The following is a 26,240-nucleotide window of genomic DNA, read 5'->3' as shown; positions in this document are numbered from 1 at the left end:
CGATGACGGTGACGCTAATTTGGACCATGGACAAATAAAACACTCGAATCTAGATACCACGCTTGGTTCTTTAAGAACCGTGCCGATTGTAGCACCACGGTGGCCAATATCAGAAAGATTTCTACTCGACCCGGATTACCCTCCCAAATAGCAAACACGTGAGCGAACAACGTTAGGCCTAATATTTTGAATTCGTCACCCTGGCCCGACAAGAGAGGGGTGCAGGGTGTACAAATGACCGGGGCCCGATTTGGAACAAACGAGGTATACATCTCAACTAAAACGTGTATAGCTATCTCCAATAGTCACGTCTCTATTGGGGCCCGAAATGTATATTTCACCCGGCCCGGGCCCGCTCTCGGCGGCCCTGTCGACACCTAACGCGCGAGTTTTATATTTGGGTGGAAATGTATCGCGATTTTCTGGGCATTAGCGATGCAATTTGAAGAATGTGGTTTTTGTTACGATTCGGGTCGAGTTTGAACCAATCCTTCAAAGCTCTTCTTACGCTTGCACCAAGTGCCGGATTAAGGACTAGGCCTACTAAGCACTGACCTATGGGCCCTCACCAACTGATGAAATCAATGGATTTTTCACTGATTCGGTTTAAGAGAACAACATATCAGGATTGCTGAGCTTTGAAAAATCAATATTCTCGGGACCTACGAGTTTAGAGATTTTAGGCTTTAATTACATAGGCCCCCACCAAAATCTGCTTAGGGCCCCACCTTCAGTAAATCCGGTACTGACGTGCACCTTCTTCTGGATATACATAAAACAATATCAGAAGTAAATGAACCGCAGTTATCGAAATAGCGCTAAGAATCGGAAGGCGTTTTCCTTATGAAAATGATGAGGAAATTGAGTCAAATAAAAGCTAATTTCCATCCCCGTCTTTTGACGCGATAAATTGCACTTGGAAATTGTGGGTATAGCTATTTCTATGTATAAAAAACGGTTTCATAAAAACAAAAACCCTTTTTTTTTGGCCTAGGAGCGCGCTAAATTTTAAATTCGGGATCAAAATGTAACTTCATAAGAAAAACGCCTCCAACATGGGGAGTATAGCAGTCTGATAACTTCGGTTTATTTACTTCTGACAATATACAATTGGGGGATAAGAAATTGCAAACCACGCGGGCAGACTTTATACCCGTTATTAGGTCGGACTTTCGACTATAGCTCTACAAGTTCCCTCGATATACGGGTAATATACATGTTATAATGAAACGGAATCCCCGAAGGCATCCGGACATACAGGACTCCAGTCACGTAGGGAATTAATGGACTAGAAAAAAGGCCAAGTCGATTCCAAGTTTGTCGGCAAATATATATCGGCGACTAGGGCGAACTCTGGTGGCGGTAATTGATGTCATCGGATGACATCCCGGCTTGACCCGAAAATAATTAAACATATACGACCGAGGGGAATTTCATTTACTTATAATCAGGTCACTGACAGTCCAGCGGCCCAAGGACATCGCTAACGGAAGGACATAATTCATATTGTCCTCTCGATTGACTTAGGCCTATGCTGGTGCCTTGGTAATTTTTATCGCCATTCTTAACAGCGTTTAAAAACTAAATAATAGATATCATAAGTAAAAACATTTTGTACAAAATCAAAGTAAGCAGGCAAGGTATTTCACTCATTTTATGACGTCATAACATTAATAATAATATGGTCGTATCCGTGGTTAAAATGGACCCAGGGCCTTAACCAGCAGCATAGTGTGTTATATGATTTCTTCAATCTTAATAGTGTTTAAAAATTAAATAATAAACAATTACAACATCATAAGTAAAAACAATCAGTACGAAATGTAAGTAAATCTACGCAAGTTATTTCATTTATTTTATGACGTCATAAGATTAATATTAATACGGACCTATCCTTAGTTAAAATGTATCCATAGCTATACGATTTATCCATCCTTATAAGTGTTTAGAATTAAATAACAATATCAGAAGTAAAAAAAATTAATACAGAATCAACGTAAGTTGTCAAGGTATTTCACTCATTTTATGACGTCATAAGATCAATATTAATACGGAACTATCCTAAGTTAAAATGTATACATATCCTTAACAGTGTTTAGAATTAAATAACAATACCAGAAGTAAACAAAAATTAGTATAAAATCAACGTAAGTTGTCAAGTTATTTAAATCATTTTATGACGTCATAAGATTAATATTGACATTTTCTTCTCCTCCGCAGGTTGAAATATCTTCAGGAACTTAGCCTTATGATATTTTTATTCTTAACAGTGTTCAAAAATGAAATAATCAACATCATAAGTAAAAGCCACGCGTAGAAAACCGACGTATGTAGGGGAGAGGTATTTCACTCATTTGCAAAACAGGAGACGACGCGGTATGACGTCACGGGACAGGAATTGCCCGTAACTACGATAACAAACAGGGAGAGTGGAGATTTGAGCCCCGCGGAGGGTAAAGGCGGACGGAAAGAGCCGCAACTGCAGCGCCGAAGAAGACGCATCCCGGAGGAAGTTATTTTTAGCAAACTGCTGTTTATGTTTGGTCGCCCACTGCCGAGACCATCGAGGAAAGGAGGACTGCTATCCGTAATTAACGCTTTACCCCGTGTTTATTCGTGGTATTCTAGTTTGGGGGACTGGGGAGAGTAGTATCGAATGGAAACGTATCTCTTCCAACGTCGAGATTACCCGCTTTCTTAAGGTCCGACTGGGGTCCTGGGCCCCGATCACGAAGGAGAGCTATTGATAATTTCTTTATCGACCGATTTGTACGAAATTTCAAAGGTCGTGCCAGTGTCGCGAAATGGGGATTGTTTGCCCAATTTTTAATGAATTAAATCGAGAATTTCCGCCATTTAGATAAATGAAATTCGAAATATTATCTTATATAAATATATACTTACGCTAATACCATGCCGTAATTTTTTGTAACAAAACTGAATTTAAACGATTGTAATTTTTTTGAAAAGTTTCACCGAAATAACACCAGAAATAAATTAATTTTAAAATAGTTCCTAGAAATTATTAAACTCGGAGAAGTAACTATTTATCTAAATTAAATTTTACGGTCACTTTGAATTTATATTAAAGGGAGTAGAACCCTACTTGTTTGGTAGTGTCGGCCATAGCTTCTATCTTTTCTCGCTCATGGCGCTAGTCTAGAACGAGAGTATAAACACCCAATTCTTCTATTAGAGGAGGCGTGCCCGCCCTGAAGAGGTTTCCTCACTTGAAACCTTTATTGTTTCATATTAAGTGTGTATTTTTTAAATGCACCCTTAATTAACATATAAACTACAATATCCGAGCTATAAATTAACTATTTTCATTATAGTTTGGATATGTATTCAAATACATTTTCTTAATAATGAGGTACGTGGTTTTAGATTCAAGAAAGGCGATCTAGTAGATATGAGAAATTAAAGCATTATCAAAGCGGGGATGCTTTTAGTCGAATAATTCCTCAAAAACGACTGTATTTCACACTGCGTATTACACGTGGTTAGAAATATGAGGGGAGGGAATTATGTATTGCCCCAAATTCCTGAAAAGGTTATACTCCCTTTAAGATAATTTATTATTAAAATTAGATATCATTTTTCTCAGTCACTCTGGTATGGAACAATACGCAGAGGTATTCCTTGATTTAAAATGAAACTCCTAATTATATTAATTCCTGCGTAATTATAAAAAAATAATTATCATAACTTATTATTAATTCATTTTCCTATTATAAAGAGTGAAAATTCGCGATTGTTAAAATCGCGGATTTTTTTATGTGTTAGAAATATTGATTTTTTTTCTTCCGCGAACAAAATGACGTCGATAAAGGTCACTCACGTAGCAAGGAAAATGTCTCGCAATAGAGGCCAATAATCTCGAAGGACTGATTAGATTTATTAGCAGGAACGTTTTTTGAATTTTAAAATTAAATTTGAAAGTGTCCAAAAATCCCTATTTTTCTGGCGAAAAATCCAGATTTTGTCCCTAAAGTACCCTATTTTCAATAAATCTGCCGAAAAGCACCATTACTTTAAGGGCTATTTAAAAGATGGTCGAAGCTGATAAATCAGAAGTTATAACTTAGGACCAAAGATCACTTTTTGTACGTTTCTTTGCCATCTTTGGTATAGAAAATTAAAAATAAAGTTACTTTTTAAGACATTTAAGTCAATTAAAAATCAATTTTTGCTTTTAAATTTATAATCTTTTTATACCACGAAAGTCCCTTTTTCTGTGATTCTTGAAATACATACATTATTTGCAACGATTTAAAAAAATTCAACTTACGAATTTTAAAACCGTATACCTTTACGGCCTCAATATTAATTCAGGTGAAGAAAATCTTTAACGAAGATAATTATAAAAAAAAAACATTAAAAAATTTCGACCATGAAGCCAACTTAAAAAACTTCGCGTATTAATAAGACTTAAAACTGAAATAACTTTTCTTGTTAAATATTTTTTTTAGCAAAATAACGAAATAACGTTGGAACGTCAATACACCGCCAAGAATTTACAACCTTCAAAAATTCAATTTCGAAGAAGTTAATCATTTTTGTTGATAAAATAAAATGCCACTGTATGGGATAATTTTAAAAATATTTCCTAGTATTTTAAAAAGTTGGCTCGATATTAGCGCTACTGGTGCGTGGAAAGAGAATATGCAGGAAACAGGCAATTTACGTCACTATCTTGTCCTCAGTAAGAAGGAAATTTAAAGGAAAACGGCTAAAATTTGCGGGTTCAAAACTATCTACTGGGCATTTTGAAATTTACTGGCGTGTTTCAATCGCCGGTTTTTCTTGACAAATTGATAAATAATTTGAGTGTAACGAAAACGTAAACTATTTTTAAAATTAATCTTTATCTAATTGAATTTTTAATAAATAAAATTTAATTGCATTTTTTCTTGATTGAAATTTCTTAAGAACTTATTTTAGTACATTTTCAGAAATACATTTAAATCTCTTGATCGCGATTTAAATAAAATTTATTTAACTCAGACCACCCTGTTCAGAAAAAAAAGTAAACAAATTGTCGCAACATAGTCATATATTAACCTTAAGTACAAATTAAATCTTGCTTTATAGAATTTTAAGAACGATAAAATATTCTTCAAGAAAATACATCATATATTTCTCCAACACGTATACGTACCGCGGCGTAGCAACCAGGGGGACAAGGGGACAATTTACCCTCCCAAATTCTCTACTAGGGCACAACCACTGTGTTTGCCCCCCCCCCCCCCTTGAAATATTTGGAATTGATTTTCACAACCATTATAAAAAGATAAATTTGTCGTTTAATACTTTTAACAACAAATTAAGAACGAATTTGAATTTCATTTGGCTCATTTGTCATTTATAAGTACTCATTCAGAGAGTAGGTAGAAGTTTCGTTTGGACATAAGGATATTTTTTTTAATAGTCAGCCTGACTAGTGAGCCTCCTATCTTAATTTAATTTGCTAGTCACTGACTAGTGTGGTAAAAATGGGGGTATAACAACAAAATGGACAGCCAACATTTCGCTTTACACGTCAGAACTAAAATAGGAGTTTAGTATCACTTGATCTTAGTATTTAAAAAAATGGGATTGATGAATTTATGATCCTGTACAATCACTCCTACGCATTGTAACTTGGCCACCTGAATTAAAGGCTTTAAAAGTCGCTCGATGTCTAAAGCCCCATTTTCATGCTCGCTGGTAGCGGATAAAAATCGTCAAAATTCGCTTCCGCCACTCGCAAGCGTGAAAATAAAGCTAATATCTGTTTAAAACAGATCGACGCGGAAAGTGAAAAAGTGTATAGCTGAAGCGGATTTTGTCGATTTTTACCCGCTACCAGCGAGCATGAAAATGGGGCTTAAGGCCTAAGGTTGTGCCTTGGGTATTAGCCTAGCTGATTATTATTATTATTATCCTTAACCAACTAATAGAGGTTAAGCTCGCGCTAGACCCCGCGTAGCGTTCCCCTTTCCAATCTTATATAATAAAACAAAGGCGAAAAATGAACGGCAGTGAATTCTGAGCACGAAACGACGCCGTCGTGATCACTGTAGCACGCTTCCGCTCTGTGAAGGATATGTCGCGAAGCCATCCTTACTGGTAACGTATAGGACTGGCCTCAAGTTTCCGCTTCTCAATTACGTCAATTTTCCAGGGGGAAAATTACAACCAGGACAAATAATCGTACCGGATATTCGGTGTCTACGTGAAAGTTTCAATTTTAAAATTAAATTCTTTGGAGAATATCTTATGAACTACACCAGGGGTGGTAAAGTTTGGGTTCCTAGAGATAGCCTTTTTTGAAGGTCAGAGTCGCCGTTCTAAAGGTCAAGAAGGCCATATTTATACTATTTATTTTTTATAACAAGATTTTAGAAAAAAATTGCATAGATTCGTAGAACTGTTTCAATATAAGAAGCCGTTTTTAAAAGAATTGGACCGTTTGAATTTAAAAGAATCCTTCAAAGTTGCTCAGAACTATTTTTCGTTGTTAGTCTTATAAATCGGTTTAAGCAGTAATGGTGAAAGATATTTTGCAACAGTTCTGAGTTTCAAGTCTTTATAAATTTTAGTCACCTAGTTTTCATTAATTTTTAGGTAACATACACCAATTCAGAAAATTGCATTTTTCTTTCAAGCACCAAGCATATAACTAAAGCACCAAGCATATAACTAAAGCACCAAGCATATAAAATTCATTTTTATGGGCAAATTCCAACACCCAAACTACCACCACAAAAATGGTGACACCGAAACGACCTAGACCCCATTGAAATGTTTGTTGTGCTCCATTTGGAGCCGCCCTGATTCTAAGGGGTGTACTCTGGTACGACTTAAATGAACCTCTAAACCTCTAAAGTGAATTAACAGAATAATTACAAATTGTGGCTAAAAATTAAAATATACTGTCATATATTATAATTTAATTGTCATTGGTAACACTAGTAGATTCTTTTTAATACAAAACAATGCGAAAAAGAATGAGTTTTCGATTTTATATTTTGATTTCAAGTTCGAAACACTTTCTACGGAATTCCATGATCACGAGAAGAAAAATATCACGAATAACGAAAGTGGCTCTTAATATTTGAGGCTGTTGAGACAAAACTGAAGGACGCGTTTCCCCCTCAACCGCTTTCAACAACATTCAAGGATAAGTGTCGAACAAATGAAAATAAATTCAAACTAGAAAAAAATATGTTTTTCCACTATTAGACCATTAATAAATTCAATCATTACATTTAAATTGTAAACAGAAAAATAAGATTTTTTTCAACAAATACGTTTATATTTTTTAGGATACGTATTTCAGTATCAAATATTTAACTAATTATTTATGAAATAACAGAATATATCGACGTTAAAGTTTGATAAGATATTTTCTATAATTAAAATTATTTTGTTTATATTTATTTAAAATACGTATTTAAGATAAGTGTTTCAGTAACTGAAGATAAAGGATTACCATAAGTATATAATATTATTCCATAAGTGAGACACTTCCTACTCTTCAGTCTTCACATTCAAAGGTTTTACTGAAAGCTACTCACATTACGGGCTTGGTCGCCGTTTTTGCGTCCGCTTACTAACGCGTCACACGTAGCCTTTCACAGCGCCTCGCTAGGGGGACATTTTCTTCTTGTGATGACGTCACTAGCTCTTAGTAAAATATTCCCCAAACTGACAAACTTATGGAACAATATTGTTGACTTATGATATAGCCATATCGACTTTAAAATTTTACGATATATTCTGCGATTAAAAATAAATATTTAACATATTTTAGTAATAGAACATTAAATATTGCTATATTGACGTTAAAATGTAATCAGATATTTTCATTGTATAAAGTTAATTTTTCCGTATTTAACACAAGCATTTCAGTAATTGAAGATCAATAGATCATATATTGACGTTAAATTCGATCAGATATTTTGATCGATTAAAAGTGAATTTTTCCTAAAGTACTTATTTAAGACAAGTATTTCAGTAATTTATTATCATATATTGACGTTCATTCGACCAGATATTTTGATTGATTAACATAGAATTTTTCCGTATTTAAGACAAGTATTTCAGTAATTGAAGATCATATATTGACGTTAAATTCGATCAGATATTTTGATCGTTTAAAAGAATTTTTCCGAACTTATTTAAGACAAGTATTTCAGTAATTGAAGATCATATACTGACGTTAAATTCGATCAGATATTTTGATTGATTAAAAGTGAATTTTTCCGTATTTAAGACAAGTATTTCAGTAATTGAAGATCATATACTGACGTTAAATTCAATCAGATATTTTGATCGATTAAGAATAAATTTTCAATATCAAATATTGTTATATTGAAGAAATTCTCCTTGAGATTCCCCGTGATTAAAAATAAATTTTAAGTATTTATTTAGGAGTTTTTTTTACAAATAACCTTCAAGCGAATTTCTTTAAAATAAATACACAAAAAAGTTGTATACATTTTTCGTTTGTTTTTGCAATTCCGTTTGGCCCACATAAAATATTTGTGGCAAACTGGAATAGGAGCGAACAAGGCGCGCTATGAAATATGAATGGATATGCGCGTTAGTTTCAAGGCCAAATATATTTCTGCCTATTAAGTATACGGTAGTCCGCGCGTGGATGGCCTCAACATGATCTCCGCCCAGGGTCATTAAAAATAATGGACATCCGGCAAAGTACGAAAAATAATAGGAATCACCTTACAAGTTCGACATAAATATCAAATATTAAATTGAGGGAATGGAGAGGTTAAGACAACGCCCGAAATCGTGTAGAGGCAACTTGTAGGACTGTCTGTACAGCCTGCAACTTCTACAAGTAACCTTACACGTTTCCGGGTGCTAGCTTAATCGCTCTATTCGTTAGTCACGCGGTTCGCGACAGAGTGGGTTCAATAATAGCATAAGTATATAATTTATGTATAAGTGTCAGTTAGTCGAAATAATAAAATATATAAATTGTAATTTTGGAATATTAACCAAAAAGAGTAATATTTATATTTAGGGAGAATGGACCAACGTAGGGATGCACGGATATATCGGCCTATTTTTCTAATATCGGTATCGGACAATATCGACTTAAACGAAGCCGATATTGGCCGATACCGGTATTAGAAAAATACTTTCAGAAAAACTTTTAAAAATAAGAAAATTCTCGATGAACTAACGATAATATTTGATTTGATTAACCGCGCTACGTACGCCAGACTTCAGAAGCTAGAGCATACCTTTTTTTATGAGTATAAACAATTACGAAACCACGATATTGGATTTGGGATAGAAAATATGTATCACTTAAAATGAAAAGAAACATATTCGGATATGCTCTTGCAAACTTATTTTCATGAAAAATTAAAAATAAAATGGTATGACCGTGCACTGAACCGTTTTTTACAATAGTTTTATTATATACACTACTGTTATGATAGATAACTTTGTTAATATCAGCCGATTCCGATATTACCGCCAATATATCAGCCGCGAATAGCCGATATATCGGCTGTACCTAGACGTAAAAGCGCTAGATCCTCCATTAACCCTTACACTGTTTTTGTTTGTTTGTGTTAAATGTTTTTTTATTCTCTATCATTTGGAGGTTTACTTTTTGTTTTAATAGCGCGTGCCAGGTGTGAAGGATTATAGCCATATAGACCAATGTTATCTTTTGTTCTCGCGCTAAAGTACCATTTTGGGAAATTTCGATAAAATAAAAGCGCGTGTCAAAACTATTGAAGTTGGCTCTGATTGTGGTATTTGCATAATTGGAATTGGCGAATTATTACGCGATTACTATGACCGAAGATAATATAAACCTCGTCAGGGGCGGACCGTTAACTTTGGGGGCCCTGGACTTACACTGTTTGGGGCTTACCCAATTTTTGGTTAGTTGTAGAAACTCATTCGCCATTTTGTCAAAAAAAAATTTACCTTTTTTTATTTTTTTTATTTAAATTGTATGGTTTTTTTTTACCGTGAAGGGGGCCCTTGGATTGAACGGGGCCCTGGGCTGCAGCCCATAAAGACCATGCCTAAATCCGCCCCTGAACCTCGTACCCTACTAGATTCGAAATAACTGCCTCGATCGCAGTCAACAACGTTTCCAGGGTTCATACCACTAATGTTAAAATTAAAATTGATATTGATTCGTTCTATCCTTACGCTAATAGTTAAATTTTAACTTACGCAATAATTCGTAAATGTTTTTATAACTCTTTTCACTAATGTTAACCCGATTTTCCTGATATTTCCAGGTTTTCCTACTGATAATTCCATGATTTTTCCAGGTGCAAGATAAATTAAAACTAAGATTTCCAGAGTAAATCATTTCATGATTGTCATTTTAGCTAATGGGTTCCATATTATCATCTAAAAGGTGTAATAAATTTAAATATTATTATTATTTGTACAAAAAGGTAGACACATTTTGTACAAGAAAACTTATTGATGTAAATTTGTACTCATTACGGAAAAGCTTCGACAATCGAATCCCCTGATATTTCCAGGAGTGCCGTCTAGTTTGTCAGAATTCTAACTCAGAAGCTCAGAAATTTTTCATTCTGAGAAACTATACACTTCTTCTGACCAGAAATAGAATCTTGGGTTTTCGAGGTACCTTGCCGACAGGAATCAAAATGGCGGGGTGTAGTGCTGCTGACATTGATTTGAGTTTTTGACACTATACGATCCCGAAACAGATTGAAATTATAATTAATGTGTAAAACAGTTGAAATAAGGAAAAAATTATGAATGTTAAGTAATATTTCGTCATTATTGGTCATGGATTTTTAATGTCTAACAGTTATTTTAGTACCTACTCGTTTAAAATTGCGCTCTAGAGCCAAGGCCTAACAGAAACACGTCCTTTTTTGTTTTGATTTTTAGATGAATTTTATGCGGCAAAAGAGTTCCTAGTAAAAGGAACGCGTTTGTTTCGAATCTTGCGCTAAGAAATCTTTGTCAGAACACTGTATGACAGACTAGACACCCCCAAGTCTACATGAACCCTGCTTTTACCCACTTCCTGTCGGAATTCAGAAAAAAAATATCTCCATAGTTACCATGGCACGCAACTTTGATGAGGCGCTGTTCGTGCAACAACGCGTCATAAAAGTTGGCCGTGATACGAATGACAGCGACCTATAGAGAAGGATTTTTCGGAGGTCATGTGCCGGAAATGGGTAAACGCTTCGTTACAAAACAGTCAATCCAGAATTGGAATCTAGGGTACGTAGTTTCTATATAGTCTTTGCTTTGACAACGAGGTAAAGAACACATATTTGAAGTGGTCTGAGGTTCACAAAAAATGTTATAACTAGTTTTCAGTAAAATTTAATAGGAAAATGACACACTTACGCGAATAAATTATGAACTTACGCGCTTATTCAATATGATCTTCATAAAATATATGCATATATCCCAAGGTAACCAAAACAATGGGTATTTTTTTAAACTGTTTTTAATGGAAAAAGGAAACTAATCGAATGGTTTTTCTTCTAATTAAATAGAAAATTGCAAAAAAAACGCAGTTTTCTCCCTGAAGGAAATTACTGAAAGAAATCGATATTCGGAGGCCGTTGGGACACAACATCCTGTCAATATTATGACCCTCTACCAACTAAGCCTAGGATCAAAAAAGGTACATATTTGTAGGCCTATTATGTAATACAGGGATGCCACGTTTTAGGGAGCGAATGCTGTTAATTGGTCTCATATTCCAGACTCACGCGAGAGGAAGTTGTAATTGAATTTAATTATCATATGGAAAAATACAGCATAAGGGGGTTGGAACGCAACAATTATATGCTAAAAGTATGCTTGGGGGGGTTTAAACGCCCGGATATTTGGGGGGGGGGGGTCTAAACGCCCGGATATTTGGGAGGGGGGTCTAAACGCCCGGATATTTGGGGGGGGGGTCTAAACGCCCGGATATTTGGGGGGGGGTCTAAACGCCCGGATATTTGGGGGGGGTCTAAACGCCCGGATATTTGGAGGGGGGGTCTAAACGCCCGGATATTTGGAGGGGGGGTCTAAACGCCCGGATATTTGGAGGGGGGGGTCTAAACGCCCGGATATTTGGAGGGGGGGTCTAAACGCCCGGATATTTGGAGGGGGGGTCTAAACGCCCGGATATTTGGAGGGGGGTCTAAACGCCCGGATATTTGGAGGGGGGGTCTAAACGGCTAAAAATTTGGGTATCTAAACGTTCGGATATTTGGGGTCTAAACGCTTAAAGATTGGGGTGTCTAAACAGCTAAAGATTTACGGGGGTTTAAACACCTAAAGATTTGGGACGCCTAAACAGCTAAAGATTTACGGGGGTTTAAACACCTAAAGATTTGGGACGCCTAAATATTTGGGCTGTTTAAACGCCCGGATATTGGTTTAAATGGCTAGCAATTTGGGGTGTAAAAACGCGTAGAAATAGTGAAAACCTACCGATTTGGAACGGATCTCATTCTGTTCAAGGTACAGATGATGCGTCTCCCAGCGTCTCAAGAATTTGGAGCTGAGGATTTTCGAAATGACAGTTCTGGTGTGATTAAGGCGACACAGTTGAATATCCCCTTCCTGGATGAGTTTAAACTTAGGACCGCAACAGGGGCTGCTCGGAACCGACCTCGAGGGCGAGCTGCAAGCGGAGTAGAGCCCGCCGGTCAAAGCGCCCGGTTCGAAACAGTTCCACGCCCCGATGGAACACGCAGTCCAGCCGTCGGACCCCGTCGAAGACCCCGACGACTCCTCGACCGAGTTTTGCCTGGTCGGCGGTTCCGAGCTGCAGAATGGCCGCAAAGAGCGAATGTTGTTCCTCAACGTTAGAAGACGCGACGACGGAGCGTTGGTGATGGAATTACTGTCCAGGCTCGACGGTCCGGCGGTGGCCGCGCTGACCGTGGCCCCCGCCGAAGAGGGCCCGGCGCCCGTCGCCGCGTTATTCGGTACGGAACCTATCGTTTCTGGCGGCGAAGCTGGGCTCGAGGAAGCCGAAGAAGAGCTCTCACCATCCCAGTCCGGCGATCTCGCCGCCGTATCGAAGGAGAAGACGGTGATTCGGTTCAAAGCGGTGGGGTCAGAGGCTTCTTGTCTTCCGATGACGGCCACGCTCATCATTCTACGAGGGTTATTTTCTACGTTTCCTATTCTCTCTGGTCGATTTCTTACGATCCATTTACGGAGTTTTCCTTTGGCGTCAATGGTTATCCTTTTATTCCGGGAAGAATTCGAAATTTTCCTGCGCGTGCTTCTGCGATGACGGCGGAAGCTCTCCTTATTTCTTCTCGCGAAGAAAACGAGATGAAATCGCAACCTTCTGTCGTTCCTTATCACAAACTTGATACGGGTACTCGATAACCATCACGGGTAGGGGCAATTAAAACCCCTACTTTTATTTTATTATTATTTGAGGGGGGGCGAGGATGGCGACACTAACACGGAGGGCAGGGGAAAAAAACAAGACTTATTTCCCTACGCGAGCTTTGTTTACTAAAAAATTTTATCGTTCTTTCCTCTCACCGTGAAACGCCGCAACGCGCACCAAACTTAATAGTAACGAACGGTTCGATAAAAGCCCGAAGCCGCTCCGTTTGTTATTGGAGAAAACGACTAAGCCTAAGCCTTATTAAACTCGACCCGAAGTAGTGTAAACAAAATCTCCTTGTTTCGCCTGAAAAGTATATAATACAGAGTCGAGAAAAGCGGAGCGACTGTCAAAAATTAATACTTATGGACTTCGCGTTTATCCAATTATTTACCGTACCCTCCTTTTCGATTGATTTGCGTAGAAAACGCGGCCCGGTATCGCTAAAAAAAAGGAGGATTAAATCATTAATCCTTAATTTTTGATAGGCGCTATGAAACACCGTTACGAACTCTCCGAACGCGATTCCTACTCTCCTTTGCAGAAGAGCGCAGCAGCTGGGGACGCAAAAAGGGGGTGACTATGGAGGGATAGAAAAGTCTCCCAAGACTTCCGACCGGGCTCGTCACTTCCGGAACGTCGGGGACGATTGAGAAATATTGTAGATGGCGCCAGTGTGCTCTATTTCCGAGATGAAAAACAACAAGGTAGTCCAGGACCAGAAATTATATCTGTGTAAACCTATGATATTTCTCTTTGTGGATGTCCATTTCCGAAATCATATAAAATTTAGAAATTAGAACCTAAAAATAATTTTATACTTAAAAAAATTGTGATAAAATTATTGTTGACCAAAAATTAAAATATGCCTGTTCGTTTAATGGTTAATTTGTAAATTCGATATTTCTTTTCTGACAGTGGTTCCTGAAATAAAATTTATTTCATTTCTAAATTTAGAAGGCAATGAATAAATAAAACCAATTTCGTAACTTTTGGAAACCTAAATATATTTTGGTTCTACAACAATATCAATAACAATACAAAATGTTATTTGACAATGTTTACTATCACAATAGCGAAATATTGACTATTAATAACAATTGTATTTTTATTTAGACCTAAAAACTGGTTTAAATTTATACCTATATATAATAAATTCTAATATTTCTTAATAAATTCAATAAAAACTTAACATAGCTCTTATAATTAGGAACTAAAAATAACCTATAAAAATAAATAATTCGTGTCTTAAGTTAATTTGATCCACAACACTATAGTTTTTCTTTGCAACGGTTAATTAAGAAATCTTTTAAATGAAACATGATGAATCACATTAACAACAGTAACGTTGGAATGTAGATTATTTGTAAACCTAGAAATATTTAGCAAAAAATGGGGGATGGGGTGGTTTATTATAAGTTTAAAAACTATAAACTTGCGATAAAATGAAAATGAATAATGGCATTAATACTTATTATAATTCTCCCAATTCATTTGCCAGATTTCTCTTTAAGCGGAAATCACATCTACAACATTTCTTTCTCATTACATAAGTGTTATCATCGAGTCAAGAATTAATTTTTCCCTTACTCCCAAAAAATGTCGAAGCGGCTTACCCATTTTTGTTTCAGCTCGAAAATGGCAAAAATTCCCCTAGTCTTATGCCGGTTTTCAGTGAAATATTTTAGTTTGAGCTTAGAGGAATATACGAGTGTGTGTGTTTTGTATATATTTTTGGGCAATATATTCGCCCTACTTTTAAAAAAACCAGTTTTTTTTAATAAGTTTTAGAGAATGTGCGGAACCAGTGTCACTTTAAATGCTCTTTATGTCAATTAACTGGCTCTCATTTTCGTTATACGCTCAGAGTTAACTCGACCCCAATCTCTCTGTTCTTCATCTTCCTCCGAAGAGGAGGATGTCGATGAAGAAGCCAATATATCGGCTAATCTAACGGGTCTGTAAGGTTTCTTTGTTTTCAAAACAGCTAAACCAGACGCTTTGAGTCCCCACGGGTTGGACTGCAAGGCGGACGAGAGACTGGAACCGCTTGCTAAGCTCAACGCTGGGGGTTGACGATGTTTGCAGCTGCACGAGCAAGAACAACACAGTAATACCATGTTGGCCCCTAAACTCAACGCTGTACTCAAAGCCAAAGCAAAAGTGGCATATTTCCAGATGTTGCTGAAACAATAAAGTTTTCATACTTAAAATAGTGTTAAAAGCTAAGATACTAGTAACCAAAGTCATAAGCCCCTGGCTGCATTCAGTAACTCTCAATGAAGAATCTGAAAAATTATTTTCATTGAGACCATTGGATCTTGTTGAAAGCTTTTTACTCTTGTTGTAAATTTCGTAAAATATAGTCTGTAGAGGCGTCTGCAGCTAGTCTTCCTCCGTGCTGCGACGTCACGTGACCGTTGAACAACGGAAAACCTTGCTCTTACAGCCGATGATTTCGTTGCTCAACAAATGGGCAACGTGATGTCAAAAGTCTCAAAACCGAAAGTCAAAAAATCCGTTAAGCTCAGCACTGAGCTTTTTAAAAGTTACTGAACATAGCCCCCGTTGCAGGACCAATTTTTTAATTTTCTCAAACTTTTCTCATAAAATGTCTGAGTATTTAATAATTTCCTAAACATCCAGTTACAAAAACCAACCTGTTAGAATCTCCATTCTCAAACTTCCACATATCCGAGGAATTGCGCATTAAGCAATGAATTATTGACTTTGAAGAGTTATCTGGCTTGGTGCAAGCGCCGGTGACATGATTGCAGAAGCAAGATTGATCACAAAAACATTTATCCTCGCAATTAAAACCATAATATCCAGGGGGACATTCTAAAATAAGATAAAAGTTTTCTTTTAGTAACAGTGGTTTTTACAAAATAAAATGAATAAAAACTAAGAAAAATAATATGTCGCTCTTACGTCACAAGACATAGCTTTAGTAGTATATTCTTCGCACACGCTAGAAAAATCTATATTCCTCGCGACTATTGCGACTTGTAAAAGTAAGAGACTGTGACGTAAGAGCCACATTAAAAAAAAAAGGCCACGTTACTTTATAAAATGAACTATTACCATAACTATAAAATGACAATAAAATTTATTGTACCCTTTTCACAATGATGACCATAATAGCCGCGGGAACAATGACAACGACCATTTACAGGGTCGCAAGTGGCCCCATTCAAACAAAAACAATTTTGTTTGCAATTTTTTCCAAATTTTTGACTAGAACAACCTTAAATAATAATAATACTATATAATTAGACACTTTTTTTTAAAGGAACTGAATAAAATGGCAATTACTTTGATTGCAATGCTTGCCAATCCAGCCAGGGTTGCAGATGCAGCCATTAGGTCCACAAACCCCTCTACCGGGGTGACAATAAGAGTTATTTTTGCAATCCAACACATCACATTTTGGACCAGTCCAATGTGTTGCTGGATTACAATGGCAAATTCCCTTCTCGCATGTACCGTGACTGTTACAATCGGGAGGATCACATTCTGGGTAATGAACGCATAAAACAGTAGAGACATCTCTGGAGCAGGTCAGATTATCTTGGCTTATTTGGGCATAAAAATATTAGAGATAAAATCTTCTCTACCATTTCCAATAACTATTTACCAATCGTCAGAAGGATAATTGACTAGCGTGTCATTTACTAGAAATGTAGCCGAACCACCACCGTCTAAATTAATTGCATTTATTGCACCGAGTTTGATCATTAACTCAGCCATATCCCACAATGACGCTCTAAGAAATTAAATAAGAAATTTTATAACTTTTTTTTAGTATGTAGAAATTTTAAAACGTACCCTGCTAAGTTAGTTTTTCCTTCGACTTGAGCTAATATCACATTTCCATATGAATCATAGCCAATTGACGTACGAGCTGATCTAACATTTACAAAAGTTGTCATAGACCCTATTTGAAAATGTCACATTAATTTTTAAGTGCTATTGCATCGACGAATTTTATCAGTTTACCGGTGTCTTCCGTTTCACTACATTCTAGTTGCATACTAGAGTTGACAAAGTTACTCCCATTTCGAACGAGCCAAACAACACCGCCCACTAACTGTAAAAAGTTACCACTGACTACATCTTCCTCTGATACGTAGCTAAAAGTTAACAGCAATTAATAAAATGGTTGATCTCCAATTAATATTTTACTCACCCAATTAACAAAGAGCCATCCTTTTTAATACCGAAATGAGCGTTTTGTATTCCTCCCGAACTTTGTACTAATTTACCATCTGTTACAACGTTGCCTGTAAAAATGATCCAACTTGAGTGAACGTAGAGAGTATATAGGCCAAAATAGAACATACCTAAACAAGCACCAGTTTTAACATTGAAATAACCAGCATTCATCGCGAGGATGCATTGTTTTTGCTTCGATGTTTCCAATACAGTTTCACGAACTTTAGACGCACAACCATTGATATTTCTAGGCTCTAAAACCGAAATTCTTCTACTTGGATCACTAACTATGGTATAATGGCCGTAAACTGTGTAGGAATTAAAGGAATACCGAAAAGTGCGCGTTTCAAAGTTGTTTAATTCTTCTATAGATAGATTGCTGGGGGATAATGTCTCGTGTGGGCGAGTACCAGTCTCAAATGCGGCACATTCTCTAATATCACGATGGTTTAAGCGAGAACCATGAACGGTATAAATGTAGGGAGTCAGAACATCGCTAAAATAAACGTTATTTACATTAAACACAATAGAAATATTTGCCATAAATAAAAACAACACTTACACAGCTAAATGGCTAAGGCTTTTTGAAAGCCAATTTAGCCTTGGCGGCGCAATGAAACTTTCACTCCAAACAAATGTACTTAACAAAAATAAGCTACCCAGATGAAATATAATATTGATCCCTGTAAATTTGTATTGGAAGACAATAGAAAACTTCATAGTTCATGAAAAATATCTTAAATGAAGCATACAAAATCCCTATGCTAGAGTGAAATAAAATGGGCTCCAAACATACTCCTCCATGACTTCAATGGGACAAAAACAAATGGGTACAGGTATCATCATATGCCCTGGGATCCCCCCCTCCAGGGTCATTTATACAGGATATGGTATTCATGTATGAACTTTATATTCAATAAATTACGTAAACCCACTTGTAAAACAAAAGAAAACAGGTTATTTTTAATTATTTCATATGCAATATGTATGACAATGAACGAATGTTTTTATAAACTGCACAAACATGTTCCAGCAAACACAGCAAAATAAACGGTCTTTTTGACGAGCTCAATGTGGCTCAAATATATAATATTTTAGTGATTAAGCATTTTTATTTAATAAAAAGGAAAAGTTATTAAAATTCATCATCTGAATCTATCGCAGTTCTTCTCCTATCAAACTAGAGAAAAATCCACAAATTAGTATTTATTGCAAAATTTTAGAAAAATTGTGGGGTAATACTTACTTTAACAGTTGTTTTTTTAGAAGTTTGTTCACTAACACGTTCTAATATGTTTACTAAGTCTGATTCTTGAAGCTTAAAATTAGAGTAGTTTAGTTTAGAAGCTTGTAAATTCACTTTAATTAGAAACACACCTTCCCTGCTATCTGTCCTGATCTGGCCATGTTTATTAAGATATTTTCAACCATTTCCGCTTTTCCTGGTTTCGCAATTGATATTGTGTTTACTATTAAGAAGCAATTATACCTTAGAATTAAATTATTAAAACGCATAAAGGGTCGAATTACATCTTGCTCTGGCCTCTTGCGATAGTAATTGAGTTAAAACATGATTTTTAAACTCAGCTTCTTTAAGTTTACGTTCTTCGTCATCTTTTTGATTACCTCCTCCACCCATTCCTCCCTTTAAGAAATCATTTGTTATTATATGTTCATGATATTGCTAATAACAATAACTTTTTTTCATATTTTAGAAAAGCAATATTTATATCTTAAATATAACAAAAAAATAGATATTTTCAGATGGAAAGAGTTAATCATAAAAAATAATAATATTTTAACCTATAGGGAACTAACACTCCGTAGCTTTGGCTGTGGCCGCCATGTTGGTAGAATTTTTTTTCAATAGGAAAAAGCATGGGTGACATCATGAGACATAGAACTGTTAGCTCCCTATTATACAAGAACCCCATGAACATGTCATACCAAACGCTGTGAATTTTGGGAGATAAACAATAAGTGTTGTTTCTATGTACTGTAAGTGTAAAATTAATTTTATATAGCTAACGCTTGTCAACATTTGCACCAAGGCTTATGTTTGACAGTTTACACGTGATAAAAATCACGTGGCGAGCTAACAGACAGCAAAGGCAAAGAATGAAAACTTTCTCCCCCCTCAATGAATTAACAGTCCGAGGCTTAAGACTTAAATTTTACCCCATGTTGTTTCTGCAATTTAGCCAGTCTTTGAGCCCTCAAGGCTTCAAATTCTTCGTCATCAGCCATTCCTGAATTAAAACAGACAGTTAAACCACGAAATTGGAAGGTTATTTAAGAAAAAAATCAAAATAACACTTACCACACCTCGGCACGTACAAAGACTTTACTAAAAACTCACTGTAGGTGGTAGCAGCGTTGCCAGATCAAAAATCTGAAATTATCGTATCTAGGCCAAAAAATTATCGATTTTCCTGGAAAATTATCGTACATTTCTTTTTGGCGATAAATTTTAATTCATACATAAATGCGTTGAATTTAGATGATTTTTTAAAGCACTACAGTAGTTTTATTTCAAGGAAATAAACAAAATGTCTATTATCATTATTAACTGAACTTAATATGTTTAAAAATGTTTTAAAAAATGCGGTAATAGCTAGGAGCAATAAACTCACACTCTGGACTACGCGTACAGAAAATGTATATAATTCATTTTTAAGTAGAAAAGTTATATAAATTAATAATAAAATATAAATCGTTCGTAGGTTTTTAAAAAAATCTAAAGATTATCGTACATTATAGTACGTTGAGGCAGAATTATCGAAATAAAGGTACGATATCGTACGCCATGAAAATTATAGTACGCCCTAAAAATTTTGATTAAATTATCGCACTGTGCGATAATTATCGTACGTCTCTATGTTTCTACCAGACTACCACCGTGGTAGTCTGGTAGAAACATAGAGATAGAAAAGAAATAGAGGGAAGATTACCGCGTTAAGGCACCCCTGTTTTTGACCGGTAAAATTCACCCCCCCCCCCCCACGCATATATGAAAGCGGAGATGGACAGAATTTGCAACGCCATCTATCCTTCTTTTGTTTACATCAAATGACAGTTGATTTTCCAAAAGGCATAATGTATTTCATTTCACAGCGCGTCGATGGCGCCACGTAATCTGCCCATCTCATGGCTTCCTACATGGGTGAAAAGGGGGTCGGCACTCGCGGTCAACTTCGCCAGATACAATAGTGCCTCTATTTCTTTTCTATCTCTTTGGGTAGAAATGTCACTAGGTCAGTTCACCTCTAGGGTGCGTAAAACGGGCAAGAATTCTATCTAGAGCTTTCGAGGATCCTTGCTTCGGGATCGGTATTATTCCCTCGTGCCATCTCTATGCTGCTTAGACAACTCTTTTTTTTTTTACATACCGGACAAAATTATCACCGTGTGGTAGCCATACTCAAATCTCACTCTTTAGTCAAGTCTCTCTCCATAGATATAGGAAACGTATATAAAGGTCTAGATAAAATATTTCAAAGGGAGTGACTACGGAGGTGACAGCTAGCAGAAACGCGCAATATCTGCAGGCTATCCTTATAAGGCGCTATCTATCGGTAAGAAAGCTCGTGCTATCTTCGCGAGAGCCATTGTCTCCTGCTTAAAAATTATACTTAAAGTCACCAACAGATGGTGTCTAAAGACTACGGCCTGCGGTAAGGTCAAGCGCTTAGTACTAAAATGCTAAGAGAGCTCGCGCTCTTGGTCACGTGCCTTCCTCGGTGTCTGCTAGGTGTCAATTCCGTATTTTATGTTAGGCTTAGACGCCCCGAAATTTATCTAGACCTTATTATACATTTCTTATATCTATGTCTCTCACTCTCCCTAGTCGTTTTCCTCGCTCTCTTATTAGTCGTTTTCCTCGCTCACTCCCTAGTCGTTTTCCACGCTCACTCCCTAGTCGTTTTCCACGCTCACTCCCTAGTCGTTTTCCTCGCTCTCTCCCTAGTCGTATTCCTCGCTCACTCCCTAGTCGAGTCGCTCGCGTTTCCTAGTCGAATCTGTTTCACTAGCTATGGTATTACCAAAAGTGACATTATTACCAAACGTTTGTCAATCGGACCTATTTCTTAATGAATGTTACGAGCGAAATACAAGTTGGGAGGGGAGAAGGGAAAGTATGGCTTTGGGAGTTAAGGAAGTTAAAACCATTGAGTTGGGAATATTAATCTAGAGGTCCAATCAAAACGTCGGATTTCAGTATTTCGCGAAACAAGTTTTTAAAAAATAAGAATACTGCCGTCAGCTCCCAAATGACGATAAAACTTTATCATTCTACCCGTGGCGCCGTCTATCTCTCAATGGATCGTTCAAATAAGACGCGTTTTCTGCATAGACATAGGAACTATACTTATACCTAGACAAACTGCTGGATCTACGAAATTGAGGCCGGTTTTGAGCAATGGCGCTTTGTTATGCGTGATATGTACAAAATTACGTGGCGCCGCCTACGGCGTCTACGCGCGGCTAACTATACCTAGGCTATAGCCTTGACTATACTAAAAAAAGTAAGTCAGCTGTCAAATGTAAACAAAGGAAGCATGGAGGAATGTACCAATAAATTTCCAAATTATATAATGAAATGTGAGTAAATATTAATGATATTTATCTGTTAATGTAAATTAATATATTAGTTTCAATATTAATATAAATAAATAAAATAAACTACATAAATAATAGGAATAAAAATAAACAGTGTCTGAGTATTTGGCCATTGACATTGCAATCAAAGATGTAAAAGCAAAAAAAGGGAGGTATAATTGTGGAAGGGATTCTACACACATTGATCAAAACACCGTAAAATTCCCATAGATTTCTCAATAGCTTTAACATGTGGCAAGCATCAAGGACAAAATGGACAACTTCACCTGGATCCGCTAAAAAAGATATAACATTGTAGTCTTGAACAGATTATGTTCACCATAAACATATGAAAGTTTTATGATTATGGTAGGGTGTTCCATGGTAAAAGATTTACTTGCTGTTCATGAAACACTTTATGGAAAGCTGATTAGGTAGAATTGTTTATTTTGATTTATTTTTTTGTCCAAAGGTACTTTAATACTTTCATTTATCTATGGCAATCACAGAACAAATTCAGTTTGTTTTTACCGGGGTTGGGAAAACTGCATTGAATAAAATCTTCCGTTATGACAACACCAAGAGATTGAGCCATGGAAATGTTACTTCGAAGTCCATCGCATGTAAGAGCAATACATTTGGCCCCTGTTTTATAGATTTGAAAGAGACACTCTTTTACCAAATTTTTTAACAGATGGCTAGGAGTGCCATGGACGAAGAAATATCCGACAGGGACTTTCCAAAGGCCATTTATGGCTACAACCATAAATACGAGGGCAGATGTCGCAATTTCATCAGTATCTTGGGTATCGTGATCCAACCCCAAATTCACATAACCAGAAAATTCCTTCCCAGTCCATTCAGTGTGTTTTTTAATGGACATTTCATCCAAAGACAGTGCTACTAGCAGCGGGTAATCAAATTTATCAACCTCATTTTTAATGTAGGTGAAACTTTCAGCCGTGAAGCCTGGTTGACCATTGACTTTGTTCGTCCATTCACGAAGTGTGTTGGGATGAGGTAAACAAAGATGTTTTCTCAAGAAATAGTAGGCTTTTGGAGAATAGAAATGCACCGTCATAGCAAAGCTTCGAATTAGCTGAGGGTATTTTTGTTTTTTCTGTTTTTTTGGTCCTGTTTGACGCAAAAATTTAAACAATTCAATTGAAGTTGGTCCGAATCTTTCCTCAATATCCAGTGCATTTTCTTCTAAGATAAGATTTTGTTTCTTCATTTGATGAAGTACGTGCTTGAGGGAAGAAAGTTTTAAAGTTTTGCGTTTCATGGCTTGCTTGGTAACTTTAAGTTTTTTTTTTTAGAGCTTGAACTCTATTTCTCCTTTGGGTTAAAGCCTTTTGGAACATAACATAATGGGTAGATGTTTGGCATGATTTCTATTGGGAAAAATTTAATTTAATTCTAATTTTAATATTGTGCTATACTTCTATTTTACCTCAACAGTTTTAATTTCTTTCTTTAGCAATTGAGGATTAACACTACTGGATTCCTTGAAATATGTCTACAAAATTGACAAAACAAATTCTAAATAAACTTCACTAGGTAAGTATTTAAAATTTCTAACTACCCACATGATCGTGATTGATCTTTGCATTTTCCAGTGCATTTTCATCTTCAGTTCCATTAACTTGGATAGGTTCATCGCCAATCACTATAGACTACAAAGTTTAAAAAATATTAACCACGGTATGTGTAGATCTTCCAAGCTTACTCTTTTCAGAAATAATTTTATATTTATTATTAGGGCAACTATACTTACTTCCGAGTGTTTATCATCGTTGGATAGTATGTCTAATTCAAGAGCATAGAAATCTAGATCTGGCTGCTCTGACACACTTGGAGACGCTGCAACATCTAATATTTCCGATAGCTGGTTACTGGAATCAAACTGCAGGGTATCTGAAGTTTCCATTGCTTCATGCTTGCTATAGCTCCGCTACAAAGTCGTTTATTATGTATATATACCTATTTCACTAACATTATTAAACACTGAATTATATACTTTTGTCCCAGTTTCATTAAATGTTAGATCATTTTTTCCCTCGCAAAAACCGAAGGAATTGAGTCTTCCTTAAGAATTTTCCACGTGAGATCTTTCGCGTTTTTGCCAACACGATAATCCGATTCTTTAAAGTGTTTTCCACAAACAAAGTGATACTTTCCGGGTATTAAGTTCAATCGATTTATTGCCTTAAGCCATTTTGAGCACAAGTTTAAGTTAGATTGAGGTAATCTTTATTATAAAAAATGGACAATACAAGGTTTTAAACAAAGATATGAAATTGTTATGATAAAAACAAGAAATACTTGTGAAATGGTATTTTTTCCTTTGGTAACCGACTTTTACAATTGGGAACCACGCAAGTTTGTACCATTTTCAATTGTTTGAAGTTTAAATTTACGTAAAATATTTTATTTCGCGTTGTATTTTACCAAAAACTAACTTTATTTTCGTAAATTAAACAATTTTTACAAGTCTCTAAGAAAATACGTTTTTGCGTCTAGCGTTCGAATTTTCCGCTTTTTATAGTTTCTCCGTTCTCCACCAAACGATTTGGTGGCGCCACGGAATTTTGTCCATATCACACATGAGACGCGCGCGGGACGGAAAACCGGGCACAAAACGCTAGTGCCTTGAGATTCTGCAATACTCCGTCTAGGTATAAGTATAGTTCCTATGTCTATGGTTTTCCGTCAATTTTGTTTTTTCAAAAATAATGGATGGCGCCACGGGTCATATGATAACATTTCTCGTCATTTTAGAGGAGACGGCACATTCGTAATTTTCAAAAACTTGTTTCGCGGGGAGCAGGTTTGATTGGATCTCTAGATAAATATTCCCAACTCAATGGTTAAAACCAACAAATAACGCCTCGTAGTGAGGATCGGAGGAGTAGCACTGGTCAAAGTTAGTGTATTTTTTTAATTTTCGTCATTCTGTGGAGATGCTATCGCCATCTACCTACAATATAATACCGTAGACTAAAAAAAGATCCAGAAAGGCGACAATAAATAGTCTTTTAAGTGGTCGATCTCGAGTCGAGCATTCATTAAACCTTTAGCATACGAAAGTACAGGGATTGTCACACTTTTGGCAATTATGTCACTTTTGGTATTACTATGGAGTTTCACTTAAAGTCGCACCTGAAAAAATTGCACACTTAGTCAAGTTTATAAAATCTATATGAAAAGCGCGTTCCATTTATTTATAATAGCAGGAATCCATACCGCTACTTGGAATGAATATAACGGCTTCGATTCCCCGCCGTTGTGGCGGAACATAGTAGGCGGAGCTTATAAGCCTTTGTTTGTCACTGAATTTGACGTCATTTAAGGCGGTATAAGCGTTTTAGCCCCTCCCACAATGTTCCGCCACAAAATACCACAGGGGATATGGGGAGATACTCATTCCAAGTAGCGTTATGGATTCCTGATAATAGTAAGCAATACATTTAAAAATAATAATAAATAAGAGTCCGCACACCCCTTTATTTCGAAAAATATTTATCCGAACGTAATAGAAAAAAACTACGAATTTAAAAATTGAAAATTTCACAGAGGCATTTCACAGTGACACCTATCTTGAAAAATTCAATGGGAAACTTATATTGGGTGTGGTGTCGTGAAAATGTTTTTTTTTCTGAGCTACACAGTACACTTTCTGCTTCTCCTCAAAAGAAGGAATAAAAGCCGGGAGTAGTGGCGTACTTCTGTAACACTTTTTTAATGCTTTTGCACTGTTCACAGCGCCATCTCACTCTGGCTAATTTTTTATAAATAAACAAAGCTGGCTAGAGTACTTTCATAGGCTGAATGGTCACTCGTCCCTGACGCAAGTCTGGAACCAAGTAAAATGGCTCACAAAAGGGTCCAACTCGCCTAGAGCCATTACGTTGGTTGATGGTGGACAAACTTACATCAATGCGGTTGATGTTGCTAGAATTTTGGCCGCCTCCACCCAGGCCCCTGGTCATCTTCCACCAACCCGCCGTTTCTTAGCCGAGCCTCCGGTCGTTGACCTCCCCCA

The 26,240-nt window shown here is 36.4% G+C and overlaps 4 protein-coding genes across 7 annotated transcripts in view; 1 reads left to right on the top strand and 3 right to left on the bottom strand.

The window, feature by feature from the left end:
* LOC149951863 (C-Maf-inducing protein-like) overlaps positions 1-13,907 on the bottom strand; it is a 58,921-nt gene extending 45,014 nt beyond the window's left edge. Inside the window, exon 1 of the mRNA XM_090168312.1 lies at positions 12,463-13,907. Within this exon, the coding sequence (XP_090024438.1) occupies positions 12,463-13,134 (672 nt within the window). The 5' untranslated portion in view covers positions 13,135-13,907. The remainder of the gene's footprint in view (positions 1-12,462) is intronic.
* A 631-nt stretch (positions 13,908-14,538) lies between these two features.
* Positions 14,539-18,395, bottom strand: LOC149951862 (N-acetylglucosamine-1-phosphodiester alpha-N-acetylglucosaminidase-like). Its single transcript, XM_090168311.1, has 10 exons — positions 18,159-18,395; positions 17,725-18,092; positions 17,571-17,664; positions 17,381-17,514; positions 17,210-17,318; positions 17,019-17,147; positions 16,697-16,956; positions 16,500-16,628; positions 16,042-16,222; positions 14,539-15,565 (listed from the first exon to the last, which is right to left on the bottom strand). The coding sequence occupies exons 1-10, from the start codon at positions 18,314-18,316 to the stop codon at positions 15,217-15,219; spliced, it is 1,911 nt and encodes a 636-aa protein (XP_090024437.1). The 5' UTR covers positions 18,317-18,395; the 3' UTR covers positions 14,539-15,216.
* A 151-nt stretch (positions 18,396-18,546) lies between these two features.
* On the bottom strand, positions 18,547-19,977 carry PDCD-5 (programmed cell death 5). The gene is made up of 6 exons (XM_090170138.1): positions 19,917-19,977; positions 19,775-19,845; positions 19,127-19,241; positions 18,974-19,065; positions 18,843-18,914; positions 18,547-18,776 (listed from the first exon to the last, which is right to left on the bottom strand). Exons 2-6 carry the CDS (start codon positions 19,841-19,843, stop codon positions 18,732-18,734), a joined length of 393 nt encoding a protein of 130 aa, XP_090026264.1. The 5' UTR covers positions 19,844-19,845; positions 19,917-19,977; the 3' UTR covers positions 18,547-18,731.
* Positions 19,978-22,127: 2,150 nt separating this feature from the next.
* LOC149951860 (uncharacterized) lies at positions 22,128-24,291 on the top strand. 4 transcript variants are annotated; one of them, XM_090170137.1, is made up of 8 exons: positions 22,128-22,198; positions 22,295-22,629; positions 22,705-22,818; positions 22,890-23,058; positions 23,143-23,215; positions 23,676-23,755; positions 23,815-23,899; positions 23,958-24,291. In XM_090170137.1, the coding sequence occupies exons 3-6, from the start codon at positions 22,789-22,791 to the stop codon at positions 23,680-23,682; spliced, it is 279 nt and encodes a 92-aa protein (XP_090026263.1). In that variant the 5' UTR covers positions 22,128-22,198; positions 22,295-22,629; positions 22,705-22,788; the 3' UTR covers positions 23,683-23,755; positions 23,815-23,899; positions 23,958-24,291. The 4 variants fall into 4 exon arrangements, with proteins under 4 accessions (XP_090026263.1, XP_090026260.1, XP_090026261.1 ...); XM_090170134.1 differs by lacking the exons at positions 23,676-23,755; positions 23,815-23,899; positions 23,958-24,291 and adding exons at positions 23,366-23,437; positions 23,515-23,538 and having other exon boundaries at positions 22,295-22,368; positions 22,439-22,629; XM_090170135.1 differs by lacking the exons at positions 23,676-23,755; positions 23,815-23,899; positions 23,958-24,291 and adding exons at positions 23,366-23,437; positions 23,515-23,538 and having other exon boundaries at positions 22,295-22,579; positions 22,668-22,818.
* Positions 24,292-26,240: the final 1,949 nt, after the last annotated feature.

The sequence above is a fragment of the Leiobunum rupestre genome, chromosome 3 (genome assembly GCF_980474605.1).
Source record: "Leiobunum rupestre chromosome 3, qqLeiRupe1.1.hap1, whole genome shotgun sequence".
Classification (NCBI taxonomy): domain Eukaryota; kingdom Metazoa; phylum Arthropoda; class Arachnida; order Opiliones; family Sclerosomatidae; genus Leiobunum; species Leiobunum rupestre.
Note: the sequence above shows the minus strand (reverse complement) of the source record. Positions and strands in the feature narration are given on the sequence as shown.

Excerpts from the sequence above, each read along its gene's own strand:
- LOC149951862 (XM_090168311.1), bottom strand. The coding sequence starts at position 18,316 with ATGAAGTTTTCTATTGTCTTCCAATACAAATTTACAGGGATCAATATT. Across the intron at positions 17,515-17,570 it reads GATGGCTCTTTGTTAATTGG|CTACGTATCAGAGGAAGATG; the intron begins GTGAGTAAAATA and ends GTTAACTTTTAG. Across the intron at positions 17,148-17,209 it reads GGAAAAACTAACTTAGCAGG|AGCGTCATTGTGGGATATGG; the intron begins GTACGTTTTAAA and ends TTAATTTCTTAG.
- PDCD-5 (XM_090170138.1), bottom strand. The coding sequence starts at position 19,843 with ATGGCTGATGACGAAGAATTTGAAGCCTTGAGGGCTCAAAGACTGGCT. Across the intron at positions 19,242-19,774 it reads AATTGCAGAAACAACATGGG|GGAGGAATGGGTGGAGGAGG; the intron begins GTAAAATTTAAG and ends GATTTCTTAAAG. Across the intron at positions 18,777-18,842 it reads CTAAAAAAACAACTGTTAAA|TTTGATAGGAGAAGAACTGC; the intron begins GTAAGTATTACC and ends ATTTTTCTCTAG.
- LOC149951860 (XM_090170134.1), top strand. The coding sequence starts at position 22,789 with ATGGAAATGTTACTTCGAAGTCCATCGCAT. Across the intron at positions 22,819-22,889 it reads TACTTCGAAGTCCATCGCAT|ATGGCTAGGAGTGCCATGGA; the intron begins GTAAGAGCAATA and ends ATTTTTTAACAG. Across the intron at positions 23,216-23,365 it reads ACGAAGTGTGTTGGGATGAG|TTGGTCCGAATCTTTCCTCA; the intron begins GTAAACAAAGAT and ends ATTCAATTGAAG.